At 39.9% G+C, this 17836-nt stretch overlaps 1 protein-coding gene across 4 annotated transcripts in view; it reads left to right on the forward strand.

Moving 5' to 3' along the window:
- Nucleotides 1-209: 209 nt before the first annotated feature.
- Nucleotides 210-17836, forward strand: part of tox2 (TOX high mobility group box family member 2) — an 89009-nt gene continuing 71382 nt past the window's right edge. The window contains exon 1 of one of the 4 annotated variants that reach the window (XM_069147580.1): nucleotides 210-809. In XM_069147580.1, coding sequence (XP_069003681.1) covers nucleotides 726-809 — 84 coding nt within the window. In that variant the 5' untranslated portion in view covers nucleotides 210-725. The remainder of the gene's footprint in view (nucleotides 810-17836) is intronic. The other 3 variants (XM_069147597.1, XM_069147570.1, XM_069147589.1) reach the window with 3 other exon arrangements.

Genomic DNA, 17836 nt, shown 5'->3' on the forward strand with positions numbered 1-17836 from the left:
CCAGTGTTTAACGAACTTGATAGAGTTCAATTTGTAATGCCCGTCTTTATCCCGCCAACTGAGAGGACACTTTAACTCAGTTTGGAAAGACTCATTCTCCACTACACCTCGTCAATCCTCCCAACCACACTGACCCTCTTCTCGCCTATCCCCCCTCTGGCCGGTAGAGGTCGCAACCTAGCAGTCGCTGAGTGGACGGGAACTCATGGATGGATCAGAGCGCTCCCACATGACAAAGCTACAGCGCGCCTGGAAACCAGGCACGGAGAACGGGCGTTTTGGGAGAAACCGTCGACAAGATCATTTCAGCATCTTTACCTGCAACACGTCTGGCTCGGTTCGTTATCAAACAACTTCACTGACCGTTTTGGTTCTTAGTTTCTGCGATCCCTGAGGCGGGCAGTTCCCCTGTCCTTTTCCCTCTCTCCAAGTGAACTTTATAGGGATGTTATATCAGAGCATCATCGTGCTCAATGCCCCTATAGTGCTGAAGTAACTGTAGGACGGATTTAAAGACTGAACGTCTGGAGAGACTCAGTCCTCTTCTTGTACTACTTTTTGTTGGGTTTGATACACGAGAGAAAAAGAGAGGGAGAGACCGCGAGTGTGTGTGCGTGCGTGCGTGCGTGTGTGTGTGTGTGTGTGTGTGTGTGCAGGAGAGAGAGAGAAGTCGCACAGGTTTTTTGGAGCTACGCTTTCATGCCGTCAGTCTTGCGGACTCTGAGATGGACGTCAGATTTTATCCAGCTCCCCCTTCAAGCGTGGGTTCATGTACTGACTCCGGTTTGGACTATTACCACTCCAACAAGGTAAACAATTATCTCTACTTTACGGGCTTATAGTCGGTCAGATGTGCAGTGTGATGATGCAAGCGCGCAGAAGTAACCGACATTGATTGCACACAGTGGCCCATATAGGCTATACAGGCTGTATATGATCAGGCACAATTTGTTGAAGACCATTTGTGACAAATGGTGCACTTCTGGTTCCTTCAGGGTAAATGAGTGACACGAGTCTGCAGGCTGCACTGGTCTTTCTGAACTTTGTTGCATTTCTTATGTATTTGTATATGTATATGTATAGTCTTTAAACTGTGCTGAAAATGACACCTGCACTGAACTCTTGCACGTTGGGTTTCCTGTAATTGCAATTTACTAATACGTTATTCCGGGGGTTCGTTGTACTGAAGCTGTCCTGTGACGGAGCGGAGTTGGAGCGCACCACTCTCTCTGGCGCACTGGTTGAACTGGCGAATGCCCTCTTTGACCAAACTGGAAAAACAGGGACTGTTTGCATGATTGTTGTTTTACTGATAATATTTAGACCAACAAATTGTTCCCTGTATAATTCAAACATATTTAACTTAAGTGCGGAAACACGCTTGCTTATCTGCCTCGCACAGGTTTCCACATGGCAATGGTCAATAAACAATTAGTTCCATAAACAATTATCAAGATAGCGTCAAAAGGGTGATAGTGTGCGCGTTATGGTCTGGGCTATTTGTGACACTCAAAGGTAGGCTATATCTTGCAGCTTGCTATTGACATGTCTGCATATTATTTTTTTCTTATTTTGCCTCATTGCTCCTCAAAAGTAATTCCATGAAGAATATTAATATATTCATATGCTTTTGTTATCATCACCTTCATGCGCTGAAATCTAATCCCATCATTAAGCGTATAACTTTTTAGGAATCAATTATTCATTAGTGACCTAAAAAGAAAGCTTCCATGGTGGGTTAAAGTTCTCAGTCAATACAAATTTTATTTTTCTTAATTCTTTTGTTTCAGTGTTAACAACACTGACAAAACGCTACCAAGTGAATTGCATTTTTTTTTTTTTTGCACGAGATGGTATACGATATGTATTGATACTAATAATAATGAACTGGAGCGTGAATACTTGCCATGAATTAAATATTCCTGACACGCTTATTTGAAAGAAAGTTTAAAAAAAAAAAAAAAAAATGAATCTGGTTTTGGATTGCTAAATATTGTCATCTTTCCTGAATTGTGTGGTTATTGATCATTCTGTTGAACATCATTGGGCCTACTGTAATGAGGTGGACCTTTTCACTGTTGTACTATTTCAATGTGGTCTACATTAGGGAAGACTCTTTGCTTTTCAGAAGAAGATATGGCATCTACAAATTAGAAATGCAGATATAGTGCATGATTACAATAACAATCAAGGCTAGTTTCTTGTGGTCAAGGTAAAACTTGTAAAACCAGAGCTAGAAGCAGGCATTATACATGAAGCCATTCAAATCGGATTGCTTGCCTTCACACTTGGAGGAAAGCCAGGAGGCAGTTAACATTTGCTGATGACAAAGTGAAACATTATAGCACCGTACAATATTTGAATTGTTAATCTCCCCTGTCCATACACACAGTCACCTGTATGTATACACGTACAACACGCACAATGAGTTACACATGCACGCACCCCCCCACAGCCACACTCGCACAACATTCACTTGCAGAGAGGTTTGAATTACAATACATGAGAATTTTATATCGACTAGTCATTTCTAAACCCCAACCCCCCTAACATCAACGTCAGTCCTTAGACTCCAACATAAAATAATCCTAATTATAACTGAGCACCAAATTGCAGTTTAAGTTAGCCCATTATTAAAATGAAGACTCAAATAGCAGAGTTTTTCCTAATCTTTGGGTCCTTACGACGAAGTTACAACATTCACAGTTGTGTGCATGTGCGTTCCTGTGTGTGCATGGGTAAGTGTAGCACATGTATACACAAAGACAGAGGGTAGCTGCAGATGTATATTTAGGATCACAGTGGGACCTGTTCTATGTCCCAGGTCTTGTAATGTTAACACAATGAACTATACTAGTTATCATGATTCAGCGAGCGTAGAGGCTGTTGGCCCAGTCGGGAGCAGGTTTGGGTTTCAAGGACAGAATCGTATAACATTGTCATTACTAAAGTAACAGCTGTGACTAAGATGTAAAGTGACACATTATCTGTGTTGTACTCCTGCTGCTACACATAACTGTTGAATAATGATACTGGAGCTTTACATGACGTTTTGGCAGTAGTTCATCTCTTTATGGCAGTTTCATTACAGGAGCAGGATGGAGTTGACCTCCTGGAGTAGCACCGTGTTAGAAGTGCTACAGTGGTCTAATGCTACTTCACCTGCAAGTAGTGAAGTTTGAAAAGATGACAAAAATATGTTTTTGTTTTTTTTCCTCATTTCACACAGATTAGTGAGTTACTTACAGCTACAGTTGGTTTGAATTGTTAGCATATTTTAGGGAAATTGAAAAGATAATTGTGATAGATTTTTGCATTACATCGCTTTTAATTTGCATTTTAGATCTTGTTGCTAGTGCTAGTTTAAGGTTTTGATTCACCATTATTAACAGTTAAAACAGGCAGAACATGTACAGTACAGAGCTCGTGTAAAAGTCACTAGTGTGATTATGCATTACTGTACAGTATTTAACCCACCAACCAGGAAGTGTGCATAATACTAAGTGTGTCAGTCAATATATATATAAAAGCCCATCACTTCCTCTTCAAGTGGTGTCGACTTAAAACACATCTATTTCTGAGAGTGTTTGTTAAGCATTGTGAGAATGACTGTTAATGTGAGTGCATCTACAGTAATTGGACCTGAATTCTTTCTGCTTTCTACCTGAAGGGGTTAATAATTGAGGAACGTAAAGAATGTGTAAGCTGAAACTGGTTGAAGCTGATTGGCCACATTCAGACTCATGATTGGTTGATGCATGGCAGGAATATAGATCACTTTGACAGAATAAGTGAACACCACACATCTATGAATGCATTTGACCTTTGAATTTACTTAAGACGTAATATTAAACATAATCACTTCCAATTAAACATGAACAAAATAACATTTTCATTTTATTAGAAACACCTTGATAAAGACAATGCAGTCTTATACAACAATCCTGTAATAGATTTTGCCTTTATGAAAGTTATACTGTTCATTTTTTGTTAAGTTCTGTTGCATTAAATGGAGAAAAGCTTCTGTTATTTAGCCTATACTCATCATTAATATTATAAATAGGGTGGACAAAATATTAGAAGGCCTGTCAGGATAGCAATAAACAGTTCAACAGCATTACAAACTACATCCTGTAGTTGTAAAGTTGACACAGCACCTCTCTAAAACAGTTTTAACTGAAGCTGAACAATGTCATCTTCACATCGGTAGGATTTAATTGCATTGACTACATTAGTGATGGATGTACCTAATTAAGTGAATGTATGCAAATATTTAAATCAAAAGGTGAGGCTTTAATTTAATTTTTAAACTAAAAAATGATAATCAAATCCAAACACAAGATGGTAAAGAGATTATGTAAGACAGGAGGGCCTTTGTGCTTCTCTAAATTCCCTTGTAAAGTGTTTAATAAAACAACCTGTGCATCCACATTTCTGAACAATGCAAAGAACAACACATGAGAAAAGCATCGATTTGTGTTTTGCTAAGAACCCCACGGCTCTGTTGCTCTTCTCAACTCCATCCAACTTGCGTTGTCCTGCACTTGCACAATCACTGTGAGTCATCTTTACTTTTCGCCCAAGATTTTTCCTAATCTTTTTGAAGCCTCTCTGTATCTTTCCTCGCCGAGTGGGAGGCTTGTTTGTTCAGCGTACACTCAGCTGTGTATACCAGCGCTGAAGGCCACTTCTTCGCAAATGCCTTTTTTAGTAGGAGACTATTTGTCAAATGCATTATGACTTGTGCATACCCCCAGGCAGAATCACTCCAGTGAAATGAAGTTGGATAGATTACTGTAGATGTTCCACTTTCTCCCTATCCCTCTTCCCACTAACAACACGGTGCCCAAGAAAGAGCCTCTCAAGTAATTATACTGTAGTTATAATCCAGTGGTTTGTAGATGTTATTCTTTACCTAGCTGCAGTCTGTTCCAACTTACTGTATGTTATTTATATACACTTGAGTATATTGTGGACTCCATGCAAGTGTATGTGTGTGCAGTGCACACCTAATTGTTAGTATACCCTAATATGAGATATATGAAACATGTTTTAACAAGATCACTTTACATTAATCCAGGTTTTCCTATGTTTTACTTGCCTTAATTCCTTATTGCACCACGCTACACGAATGCAAGTAACAAGCAGCTAATACTTGTCCACTCAAAGAGCAATGGGGCTAGTCTTTGCAGGCCACGTACCACTCCTTTTCAAGTGGTCCCTTCCATTTCCAATACTATCCAAATCACTGTATTAGTCACGGGATACTTCAAAGTATGGACAGGCGAAAATATTTTCCATGTTGAATTCTCAGAATGTGCTTTTTTTTTCTCTCTCTCTCTCTCTCTCTCTCTCTCTCTCTCTCTCTCTCTCTCTCTCTCTTCGAAACATGACTGTAATAGAAACAGAAAAAGAAGAGTTATTCCAGCAGTACCTCATTCTGTACACGGAGAGAAGTTAATTACATGGAGGCAAGCATTCTTGGGTCGACAGCGTGGACTTGGGGTTTTTCATTGTGCCCATTCATAACATTCTGCTGACTGGCCAGTCCGAGTTGCAATATCCCAACCATTCTCACTGGGAAAATGTTAACCCATGCATGGCTCAAACACACAGCAGAGGGAAAAATGCAGTCTAAGTTGCTGGAACCCTCAAAGTAATGAATTTATTGTGCTAATACTGTTCCATGCAGTTAACAATTCTTTTTTAATGATGTTCAAAAAAAAAAAAAGATTTAGCATTCTACTTTGTGATGTTATTTTTTTTGTCGAACCACTTCCTGGTACTATTCATAATCACGTCTTTCTGTCTCCCCACATCTCCCCCTCTCTGTGTCTAACTTCTTCTCTCATTTACCTTCCCAGCAGCAATGTCAAAAGGTTACGGAGGGAAGCTGGATCACCTGAGGCTGATTGTGTCTTTGAGTTAATGATAAGTAGCTACTGTGTTATTCTCTGGAGCAATGGGGCTTAGATATTGTTGTGTACACGGACCTTTACAGTTGGAGAAAAGAGGACTATTTATAACGATTTTGTACATAGATTACAGATTTAAAACACAAGAAATATTGTTACGATGGGAGATATAGAGCTGACTGCATTTTTCAACTAAAGTGGATGAATAGTTTGCTTACAGAACTTGACCTGTTTATGTTATTTCAACTATGTTACTGTATAGTTACAACCAAGCGGTAATCTGTTGTGACATCACCTATTGGTTTGTGACGTGCTGTTTTGAAGCCTTGAGTTTGGCATTTTGGCCGTCGCCATCTTGGTTTTTTGGAGCCAGAAGTGTTTATTTGGACGAGCTGGGGAGGAGCGAGGGGTCAATCTGACTCGATCTATACCGATCCACCCATTGTGGAAACTCAAATCCACCACAGTTCTGTCAATCAAACCAGACACATCACTTTTTGAGGCCTAATATCTATTTAATTGTGGGTATATTTTTAGATTGACTGCCAGAAAACTAATTAGAAAGACAAATAACACCAAAATGGCTTGTGGAAAAACTGTGTCGACTAACTCTTAGTGGCCATCAGTGGTATTGCACTTTATGGCACCAGGCTCTTTCTTATATATTGTCTATGTGTACAGGGAAAAGCCCCAGTGCAACCACATCAATGACACTGTAGTTTCTATCCTATAGCTGCACCCACCAAAGATTTCACGTGGTATTTAAAGGACATCATTTGTCTGTTGAGAGAATAAGTTAGAGCATACAGCTGTCCATAACAGTGATTTACCACCATGAACTCCAATTTAACCTACTGAATAGTAGAGGTGACAAAGCCTCAACCAGATTCTGCAGTGCTCCCGTCGCTCTGCTCTGTACTTTATAATCTAGACCAGACATGACTCAGAGCTACTAGAGGTGTTAAGAGGGTCATAAGTCATGTATGGCTGAAAATAGATACTATAGTTTATCCTGCCTGGTTAGCTACTTAATCACCAAGGTCCATAGAAACAGGCTATTTATGTTGATGATTGATTGTATTAACTACCAAGAATTGAGTCATGATAGAGCATTTTTTAAAACTCCTCCCAATATACTTTTGTGATGTACTACTGCTAACCAAATCATTTCTGTGCTGTTAACACGCTGTAATTGATCAGCCAGTGAGTTTATTATAAGAAATCACCAGACGGCTTTAAGGATAAGACTGATAGTAGGTTTTTAGACTTGTGTTATGTGTGGCAAACTGTGAGCTACTGCGAAACACAGCCACATCACAAGGTGTCAGAGTAATTCAAATTTTGACGTTGATTGCGCATTGAAGCCGCCCCACCCCAGCCCAACTCGTGCCTCTCATTAAATCACATTAACCCTAATTATCGTCACTGCCCCTTGAAACCCAAATACTACTGTCAGGCTTGACTCTTTGCTCCTCAGCTGGATGTTGGGGTGTGTGTTTCACACACTTGTGACTTGTGTAAAGTCGAGTCCAATGCGCCAAGGCATTTTAAACTGTCTACACCTCAGGAGGCCACTGGTTCCTCAGTAGCAATCGCTTTGACTGGATGTCTCTCCCTCCCCGTCTGTCTGTCCCCCCCCCCACCGCCTCCCTCATGCAGCCCAGTTTCCTTGTGCTGTTTTATATTCACTTCTTGATTGGTTGGGGGATGGGGTGGTGGAATAGCATTTGAGAGGTTAGCTGGTTAGTGCAGGGAGGGGGAAGGAGATTTGGTATGTGCATAAAGATAGAGAGAGAGAGACAGAGCTGTAGATGGAGGGAAAATGGAGAGATTTTTAGGGGTACTTTATTTTTCAGCTCACCATTGAGTCTGTAATGTCATTCAACGATGTGGAAACCAAAATGAGCCTTGCCACCAGATGTGTTCCAGTCCAGATAGCGACTTGAAAGACAGACGTTTATTGTTTTAGTGCATTTGGTGTGGTTCAGACCCAAACTGCATGAAATGCTGATTGATGGATTTCACTAAAGAATGTGTGTGTGCATGTGTGTGTGTTGGAGAGGGAGAAGAAGGAAAGAGAGAGAAAGAGCTGCTTTATCTGATTTATTTAACCATTTCTGTGCCCTGTTCTTTGCTCTGTCTGCTGATGAGAAGGGAAAACTGACTGTTTCACTGTGCTACCACAGCATTTCAAAGCACATTCATCTGCTTTCCATCAGCACTGCGATATGAAAAAATACAACCTTTGATTCAATCCTTGTTGTACTGAAGGCTTGTTGTATTAAGTAATGTTTCCCTTTGATATCTACAGAATGTGGCCTTTTTATGTCCATAAAGCAAAGACAAAAAAAGTACTGTATAGCACGTTTCAGTCGAGACATATATGACAAACATACTTAGTAGCAAGACAGTATATCACAAAGTTGTTACATAGACTTATTATAACAATAAGTCGAAGTCAATATTAACATTCAAACTGCTGTGACCTTCTGTTATGCAACTTTATGTCTTTGGTTCACCAAGGGCAACAAGCAAACGTATTGTTATTGCTGACATTTAGCAGCATCCACATGCATGTGGTTTAGACTGTTGGTCAGGAAGTGCGCGGTTCAGTTTTCTTTTTTTTCTGCAGCAGCAGTTTTAGAATCCTAACTGTGAACCGCGTGTCCCTAATTATCATACAGTAAAAAAAATGTCTTGTTCCTATTGTTTTACGATTAAGGTATCAGCACGCCAACGTAGAGGCAACAAAGACAAAACATTTTTCATTGTGCTGAAATGCTGCAATTCCCCCAGCAAGGAAAGCTGATCTTCATTAGGATAATTGCTTCATTTCATTCATAAACAAATAGACCACAAAGTGATTATTCTAGATGCTGGAGATTATGAGTGCAGTTATTGGCCTTGGCAGATTTGTGTAAAGCAGGCTTTGGTACATAAATTAGCGTAACCATTGTATGAGGAAACCATATCAACATTTCAAATAAGCACAGACGGAGCTCATCATCTTTCACTTTCATACTCACCATTCTGCAAAGATCTCACAGTTCATCCAGCAGTTTGTTTTTCATTTCATCTCCCTGGGAATGGTATATTATAGCCTATGTTTACTGTCATGATGTTTTTTTTCTCAGTAAAAGCCGTACCTGAAATGGTGTGAAAGTGCTGTTTGGTCTATGTGCAGGAAATGAAACACTAAGGAGAGGAAGGAGTGAAGGAGTGTGGGTGAGGGTGATTTTTGGGGCATGTTGAGAGGTCAGGGTGTGCACATTTTGACAGGTTGTGGACATGACAGATCAGTAGATGTTGGATATCACAGGGTTGGAGAAGGCAGTTTCTGTAATCCTTAGTACTGTTATGGTACCAAAAATGCCATCAAAACAAATGATTGGAAATTAGTCATCAGCCTTGTTTTGGGAGACAGTAATCATCACTTTCACTGCTGACTTAATCCTTGTTGGCTTGTTGGATAGAATTGTAGACTGACAGCTGATCCAGTAACAGGACATTTTTTTAATTATATAGGAAGCACGGAGAAGTTGTCTGTGAGAGCTGCAACATGTGGTTTGTTTGTCCTCGTGGCTCCTCCTGATGGGTGTTTCTTTAGAGAAGGTCAGCGAGGATGCCGTGATCCAACATATTCCATAGGATAAATGTATAAAAACACTGATAAACACAGTGTCTGCGCTGTCGAAGAATGCAGCTGTCGGGTGTATTAAGAGAGGTTCGCAAGCCTGGGCAAACACGAACAGTTGTCTTAGCTTCCTGAGGCATGTCCTGTGCAAACAGAACTGGAGACGGCTGGTTCAGGTCCACACTCAAAGACCACAGGCCCACTGAGTACACACACTCACAGTCATACACTCTCTCTCAGGTAGACATTCACACACTTGCATGCAGATGCAAGCATGTCCACACTTGCATAGCATAAATAACAAGCGCACATGTGAGCACACAAACCACAGATGTGTTGTTGTGCAGCAACAGCCCAACCCACAGATTACTGTATTTTATTGTATGAATGTTTTAGTATCAGTTCACACTGCGCTCAAATAAGATGGAAATTATTTTGGAGAGATTTATGGTTAAGACGTGTCTGCGAGACTGATCAGAAAGATAAGTAAGCTTTTTATGTTTGACTTTTTCAACAGATGTTTGACTGTTTTATATAGATCATGACTGAGTTTCTTCAAGGTTGCACAGGAAGTTAGTTAGCTGGTTAGGCCACCAAGGATTGTTCGTCTGCCATGTGCTGTTTGTCTCTGTGCCTCTGAGCCAAGTGTGTGTGTGACTCCCCTCCCTATCACTACAAACCCACAGTCCCCCCAGGCCCCTTTTCGCCCCAGTCTTGTAAACCACCCCTGGCACTTTTGGGCTTTGTTCATAATATTTTCATTGTAGCTTTGCCTTACTTTCCAGGAATTTTTGTCTTTTGTGTGTTGATAGTCAGACTTTGGCACCCCAGTCATTTTCAGTGACAACCCAGTAAAATAAGAATACTTGAGCAACCCTGTAATTAAATGCATAATAAATTGCATGCATCTTCTTTTTTACATATCACCGTTTGTTTTCGCTTTTACACTCTTGATTTTAAAATCTACACCCACATACAGAATGATACCACAGCAATGTGTAAAGGAGTTCAAATTTGTACCCTCTCTAATATTAGTTGTCTTTCTACAGTAGCTCTTGTAGGTCTGTTTCGGGCCTCAGTGTGTGATGTGTTGGTGCAGCTGAAACTCAGTGTGTCCACTGTGCAAACACAGCATTGCTGGCACTCCTGGTTTCACTTAATCTTTGACACAAAGGCACTGGCATGTGGCTGGGCTCTCAGACAGATTCAGTGACAGAAAGAGAGCTATAGGGAGAGAGGTGCGGGTAAGTGTACATAAATAGAGGAATAATTGCCTAAAAGTTAACAGAACTCGCATTCTAAAGCATTTACATGTATTTATTTTTTAATTATCTCCCTGTCTAGATGGGAAGATGACCTTTTTTGGGGATTTCTGTAGGCCTTGAACTTTACAGACAGTTATTAGGACTTCCTGAAACCAACATGGCACAGTGTGACTGATACCATGCTTGGTACTTTGGTCACCTCAAGACCTTATGCTGGGTTGTAGTGCACACAGACAACCATATATTCTGCCAGTCTGGATGGATGATTTATTTGCCTGCCATCCCATAATTACCCACCGGGTAAATGGAAGGACCTCTCTGAGATTATAGTTTGTCTTTGCAGTAAAGCAAAATCCTTAGACTTTTAAGCGATTTGCCAGTAAATTCTTTTCAAGCATCTTTTGATGTTTTATCAAGGACTGAAACATTAATTAAGACATGTATTCAACATCGCTATGGCGATGGAAATGGAAAAGAAAAACTGTTTGAAACATGTTAAAATGGAAAACATCTTATTTCTTTTTTTTATCCAAATTGTCATGGTATCTGGAGTTGTGTTCTTAATTGCTGCAGTTCTGCTTTTTTGTAGTGAAACGTTACCTCTTGGCACCACAGGCTGTTGTTTGCAAAGTCTGATATCTTTCAGATGCAGAGGCATTGCATTCTGATAAGTAATGAACGAATATTTTCACATCAAAAGAATTGATTCTGTGGTATTTGGACACGACTCAAGGCTGGAAGAATGAATCCAAAATGGAAAGTGGTGACCTCTCATCAGACTTTGACAGGATTTTGCTGACTCCAGTTATGGGTAATCACCAGCTTTTTGGCAGGAAAAAGGCGTCAGTTCTATCTAGGTATACACCACCTAATATCCTTTTAATTGACTTCAGAGAAACTGTATCAAGACGTGCTGATGAAGTTACAAATTGGCTAAAGCAGCTCGTTCTGAGCGCCAGATCTCCTTGTTCCTTTTGGTTTGGTTTGTTGTACTTTCTGCTGCTCTGCATAATGACGAGGGTAGAAGAGTGGAAGATTTCAATTACTCAGAAAAAGTCAAGGAGGCTGTTGAAGTTTGAGAAATACAACATGAGCTGGTTGCTATGTAGATTCCGCCCATTTGGAATGTAATTAAATTGGTTTGGCTGCTTGCCAGTAAAAAACAACAACATTTCTTTCTTCTCATCTCAAATGAAAATGTATAGAGTGTTTTGCTAAAAAAAAAAAATACCTGGAGGGAACAGTAGACTGTTGAATATTTGTAATACAGCATGCATTGTGCAGTTGAAATGAGTTTTGAGATGAGTTATCCGTTGTGGTTTCCCCTTTGACATTTCAAAGGTATGCAGTTTTTGAACCATGGATTTACTGTAATCTATTTTTTTTCTATTATTGATGTGTGGTTGAGTTATAAACTGTAAATTGGCTTCTCCGCCATTTCACTGGCTTTGCCATATCAGAAACCACAAGGCAAGGGTACAGGAGCAGACTTTGTAATAATGTTTATATATAGTCACATGTAAACCCCATTTGTTGGTCTCAGCATATGAAACTGTACAAGACTGCTGTTTACCATATAGAGTGTGTGAATCGTTCAAAGGCTGCTCAATCCCTCCACAGAGGAACCAGTTCATACCGAAACATGTTACCAGCCATTCTAATTTGAAAATAATGACCAACTGAATTACACACACATGCACATAAGAGAAAAACCTTAGAGGATGAAATTAGCACCGAGGCTTCTGCAGAATGTATAGACATTGAGGAACTGCAATGTAAAGCTAAGGTATAATTATGTGGTGGTATCTCAAAGAAATGTTCTCACTGAAATCACAGCCACATTTTAATGTAGACACTTCAAAATTTCTAGAAAAAAAAGCATTTTAACAACGAAATTCATCATAGCCTGTTATGACTAATAGACAAAAAAATGAAAAACTTATCACTTCCTTCCTTCCTTCCAGCTCTGTAAAGATCAGCAGTAATTGACATTTGAGGTTGTTTTGTAATTCATAAAGTACAAAGTGATCTTCCACTTTTTCAAAATCATCACAGAGCAGCATGAACCGCAAAAGAAAAAAACAAAGTATTTGCAGTTTTTTGCCTCCAGATTTTTGGAAAATTGAAACTGTTTACTCTCAAGACTACTCTTATGCTTTCTCCTCAAGCATTTTTAGGATGAATAATAATAGAAATTTCTGATCGGTCCCAACAGCGTGAAAATGCCTTAACAGTTGTATTACGAGAGAAGAAGAGAGAAAGAGGAACCAGCAGATAAATCTAGAGCCATAAATGTGAGCTGTTAGTTCGTTGTGTGTTTATTGTAGAGTGTTATAAAAATCTAGCCGTCTCTGATCCACTGTTGCCTGATCTGCAAATGGATCGAGCTGCCCAGCAGAGCCATTCTTACAAAATCAGCCTGGCATGGCGTTATAATAGCTTTTCCTTGTACGTGTCCTGTCAAATCAACTTAGCCTCTTTGGGTGCTATTTCAGTGTTAGTCACACAGTCGATAGAAAAAACTATATGTTCTGTGTTGCCGCTTGTCCCCAGAGAACCCATAGAAATACACTCGTGTGTCCAGTGCCATAATGCCATCGTTCTACTTTAACACTTTTGGAAAGTGTACTTTGAAAGCAGATCCATGAGGTGAGGCAGAGAAGTGCTGAGATGATGAGCTAATTAGTGGGGTCTACCACTTTGGTGTTAATGGCTGTTTGTGGGTGCTGTAGCATGCATGTGTGTATGCGCTCAGGCTGCACAGTTGATTTTTAGAGGCTTAATCCAGCATGCGCATGACAAAGCCTGCTAAATGAATCAAAGAGCTGTATATCAGTGGGAACAAGGCTCCTCAGTCTCCTCAATGGAACTGCAAAGATACAGCGAATGGGCACAGACTTATGCCAATACACCTTCAGGGCATTGACTCTGAGCCACAGTGCTTTCATGCGCCTCTCCTGCCTATGTTGAATGTAAACTCACATCTCTATGGAGCGCAGGCTTTTTTTAATTTTTTTTTTTATGTCGTCTTCCATGTTTATGCCTCACCAGATACATTTGTGTGCATGTGTGTTTGTGCGTGTGTGTGTGTAAATCCATACTTAGGGACACACTGTTAAGCTGTAAAATGATGTAGGCCTCTACTATTGCAGCTCTGCAATTGTGCAAGGAACTACAAAACAAACAAGTGCTAGAGAGGAAGAGGAGATGAAGAGATAGAGCTTTATCTGGCAGACAGAAAAATAGGCCTTGTTGAGCAATTCTGCAAACTTACACCAAAATAAAAGGGCAAAATAAAGTACTCGCGCACCGCACATTAGCATGGACCCATACAACCATGGAAACAAACCACGACAGTGCACGTGCTGACATGACATCAGCTCTCACTTTCATTTGTGTTCATGCACCTGCTGACACTCTGCTGTTATTTTCATGACAGTGGAGTGAACGTTGTCCCACAAACATCAGTGTTCTTACCACAGTGTGATCGCATGGTAAACAACACATTTTTATGACAAAGTTTGATGACAAAGACAGTTAAAAATTAGCCATATGAGGGTTAAGGTGTGGTTAAGTGTAGGCTATTAAAATTGGTTTGGGAACGTTTCTTGATGTTTTAAAGGAAAACTACAACGGAAATGGTTGTTTGCTCAATTCATTGTTTATCGTCTCAACCTGGCTCAAGGCTGGACTAAGGCGGGTAGACAACACATGATTTGTAACTAAGAATACAATAATTTTATATAATTAAAAGGGAAATTAAAGATACAGCGAGCACAACCAAACCAGAGAGAAAGACAGGGCAGCCTGACCAATTGAGCTGAATCTCCCTGATGATCTGACTCCGTCCACCAGGCTCTTACAGTCACACAATCAAATGAAAATAATTGCCAACAATTTTGATATCTGATCAATAGTTTTAGTCATTTTAAATTGGAATTAAATTCTCAAACGTGAGGTTTAGCAGATTTTTGCAGTGTTGTAACATTGTTAATTGATCTTTTGGTTTTAACAACAAGCAAGTAAAAATACAAGATTTTTCGATCAACAAAACAATATATGAACAAATAATGAAAAACAAAATTAATTGTTATTTGCATCCCTAAAAAAAAGTCACAAACCATCCATCCCTTCCTCATATTTCTTAGTGACCAAAACACTACATTTACTTTAGCACTAAATGTAAGCAGAGATCATTTTAAGCTGTTTTAACAAATGATCAGTGCTGTCTAGTCTGCTTTTATGTCTTTGAAAGTATTGTGGTTTGGACTGAAAGGGAGTCTCTTGGAGGAAAAAGCAGGGCTGGAGCAATTTGCAAAAATGTAGAGGAGGAGATGTAACCCATGAGCCATCCACTGCTTGAACTCTCCGCAACACTGAGAGGTTTTCTTACATTACAGTAAACTCCTGACCAACAGAAGAAAGAGTGGGTCTCTGACTATCAAAGAAGAAACGTTACAACACATCTTTAATCTGTAGTGACTCCTGCTGCTTCGTTGTGCACTGTATGCATCTGGAGGATTCCTGATTCTCAACATCCTGTTATAATTAAATGAGATTTTCTGCAGTCATTCAGACTTTTCTATTGTGCGTGCATTTGGCAACTACTAGCGCTAAGCTGCACAAACAAACCCAGGCAACAAAGCAACACGAAGGGTATGCAGGTCTCATGTCAGACATAGAGGTGACAGGATGAGCTAATTGGGGATTAACTGTTAATAACTGAGAGAGAGGAGACAAGTGCCGAGCCCCTTTCTGTGCCAAAGTCTGTGCTGATAGTTCTTTCTTCCTTGTTCTGTTCACTCGTGTTTCTCACCTGCCTGCTTTTGTTTCTATCTCCCTTCATTCTCATCCTCTCTGTCTCACTCTGCTGGATTTCTTTTCTCTCCTCTTTCTGACTCCCTTTTTATTCTCTTGCTCTCTCGGGCCGATTCTCATCAGCCTGTATTAGTAGCAAATGCAGAACTAAGTAGCTGTGACAACATTCTCAGATGCTCCAGCTGCCACAGATTTATTGAGTTATTAAAGTAATGTACTGTGATTAAAAATGCTAATTTTCCCTAAATCGTATGCCAGCTTACATAGTTTTTTTTTCAATAGCTGATTTAATTACATGGAAAATGAAACAAGGGCTGATGATTCAATCTTTGCAGCCAATTGCCTCTCCATACAAAAATGAATTACCTCATGATACAGAATTATTGTTTGAGCTACAAAAAGTGAAATGACAGTGGGGCTCCTTTAGTCTGAATAATCAAAGCGTGTGCTGTTGCATTGTAGTCGCTGTACTGAGGATAAGTGCTTACATTTGAACCATCACATATTTTAGGTTAGCTTTCATTTTGTTAATATATATCATTGCAGCAATCTTACCTCAGGCCATAAAGTGTAAGCAAGGCTTTAAATTGAGTGTAAAAAAAAAAATACCAGATCCTTTAAAATCCTTATCTTGGTGCTGAAGTACGCTCAGTTCGTAGTTTTCGTTTTACATTTAAAGCATGGATTTTAAGTACAGAGAAAAAAAAGTTTCCCTTCCCAATGTTATTATGAATTGTGTCCTCGTCTACTCTGAATAATTTCCCTTACCCTGGGGGATTTGTTCAGTGTGCTTTCCTTGGCTCATTTTGGCCTCTCATTATGCATTCATGTATTCGTTTATATAATGCGCAACACTGCAGCTTCATTGGACAAATCTCAGTCGTTTTGGACACCATTGTGTATGATACACAAATAGTAACATTTCTTTCTTTGACAACATTTTTTTCTTTCATTTCTCCATTAAATCTTTTTGTTGTTGTTGTTATTGTTTACTTCAAGCAGCCAATTTCTCCCTGCTACTGTTATTTTGCTAAATATGCAAGGCCCCTTTTGAACATCACTGGATTGATTCAGCTACTGAAAAAGTCATTCTCATTTCAATAATGAGATGGAACTTTACCCCCTTGATCACTTCATCTTTGCAGAGAACTTTTGCTGAGCAGCAGATAGCATCTTGCTGCACCATTACTCCACCCCTCTAAAATCAGAAGAGTTTTGCCCTGAAGACATTTTGATATTATTTGGATCCCTTCCAGATTTCTCAGTGTATTGTAATACTGTATTGCAGTATTTGCACCACTTTACCCATTGGACCTATGATGTCTTTTCCTCTTTGGAAAGGATTGACTCGTTTGTGGAGTTCAGTGGAGTGAACGGCTCCGGCCTTCCAGATGTCCTAGACATAACAGTGGCTTGTCAGCTCTGTAGCTGGGCTCTAAATGGGTCACTCTCCTCGATATCACACAGCTCCTTCACAATGACCCCAGTGTTCTCCTGATATTACAGCGCACCAGGTGGCTCACTATGAAAGTCATGGCCAGACAAATATGAACTGCATGTGTTTTGTGAATAGTCAAAAAAAAAAACTACATGTGTGCATGTGACTGTTGGTTTCTTAATTGTTTTTTGGGGGCATGAAAAGGCTTTTGATAAACATCAGACCTCAAATACCCACTGGTTTCCAAATAAATCTCACTGATTTGTTCAAAAATGTACTGGATTTATCTTGTACTATATAACTGCAGGTGTTTAATATAGAAACCTCTATGCATTTTTTTTCATTGAGCTGCTGTGCACCTATTGCAGATATGCATGGCTGTATGTAAAGTAAAATACAGGGAGCTCTGCAGAGAAGAGGAGGAGGGTAGAAACCTAAAAGAGAGGGAGGGGTTTGGGTGGATGGCAGTTCAGTGATTTCTGATTTATGGTTTGATTACAGTCTTTCCATCCTGCTGAAGACTGGCTGCATTTGTCTGCATCACGTGAACTTTTTCTCACATGGCCTAGTCATGCAGCAAGCTCCAGCTCGTTCTGCTCCCCTCAGAATGAAACACACATTTGCACATACAGAGACACACACCAGTGGGATGGCATTCACACGCACGCACGCACAGACACACACACACACGCACGCACAAAGACACACACACACACACACACACACACACACACACACACACACACACACACACACACACACACAC

This window comes from Embiotoca jacksoni, unplaced genomic scaffold, assembly GCF_022577435.1.
Source record: "Embiotoca jacksoni isolate LCO1_2020_lvr unplaced genomic scaffold, fEmbJac1.0.p SCAF_1, whole genome shotgun sequence".
Taxonomy (NCBI): Eukaryota; Metazoa; Chordata; class Actinopteri; family Embiotocidae; genus Embiotoca; species Embiotoca jacksoni.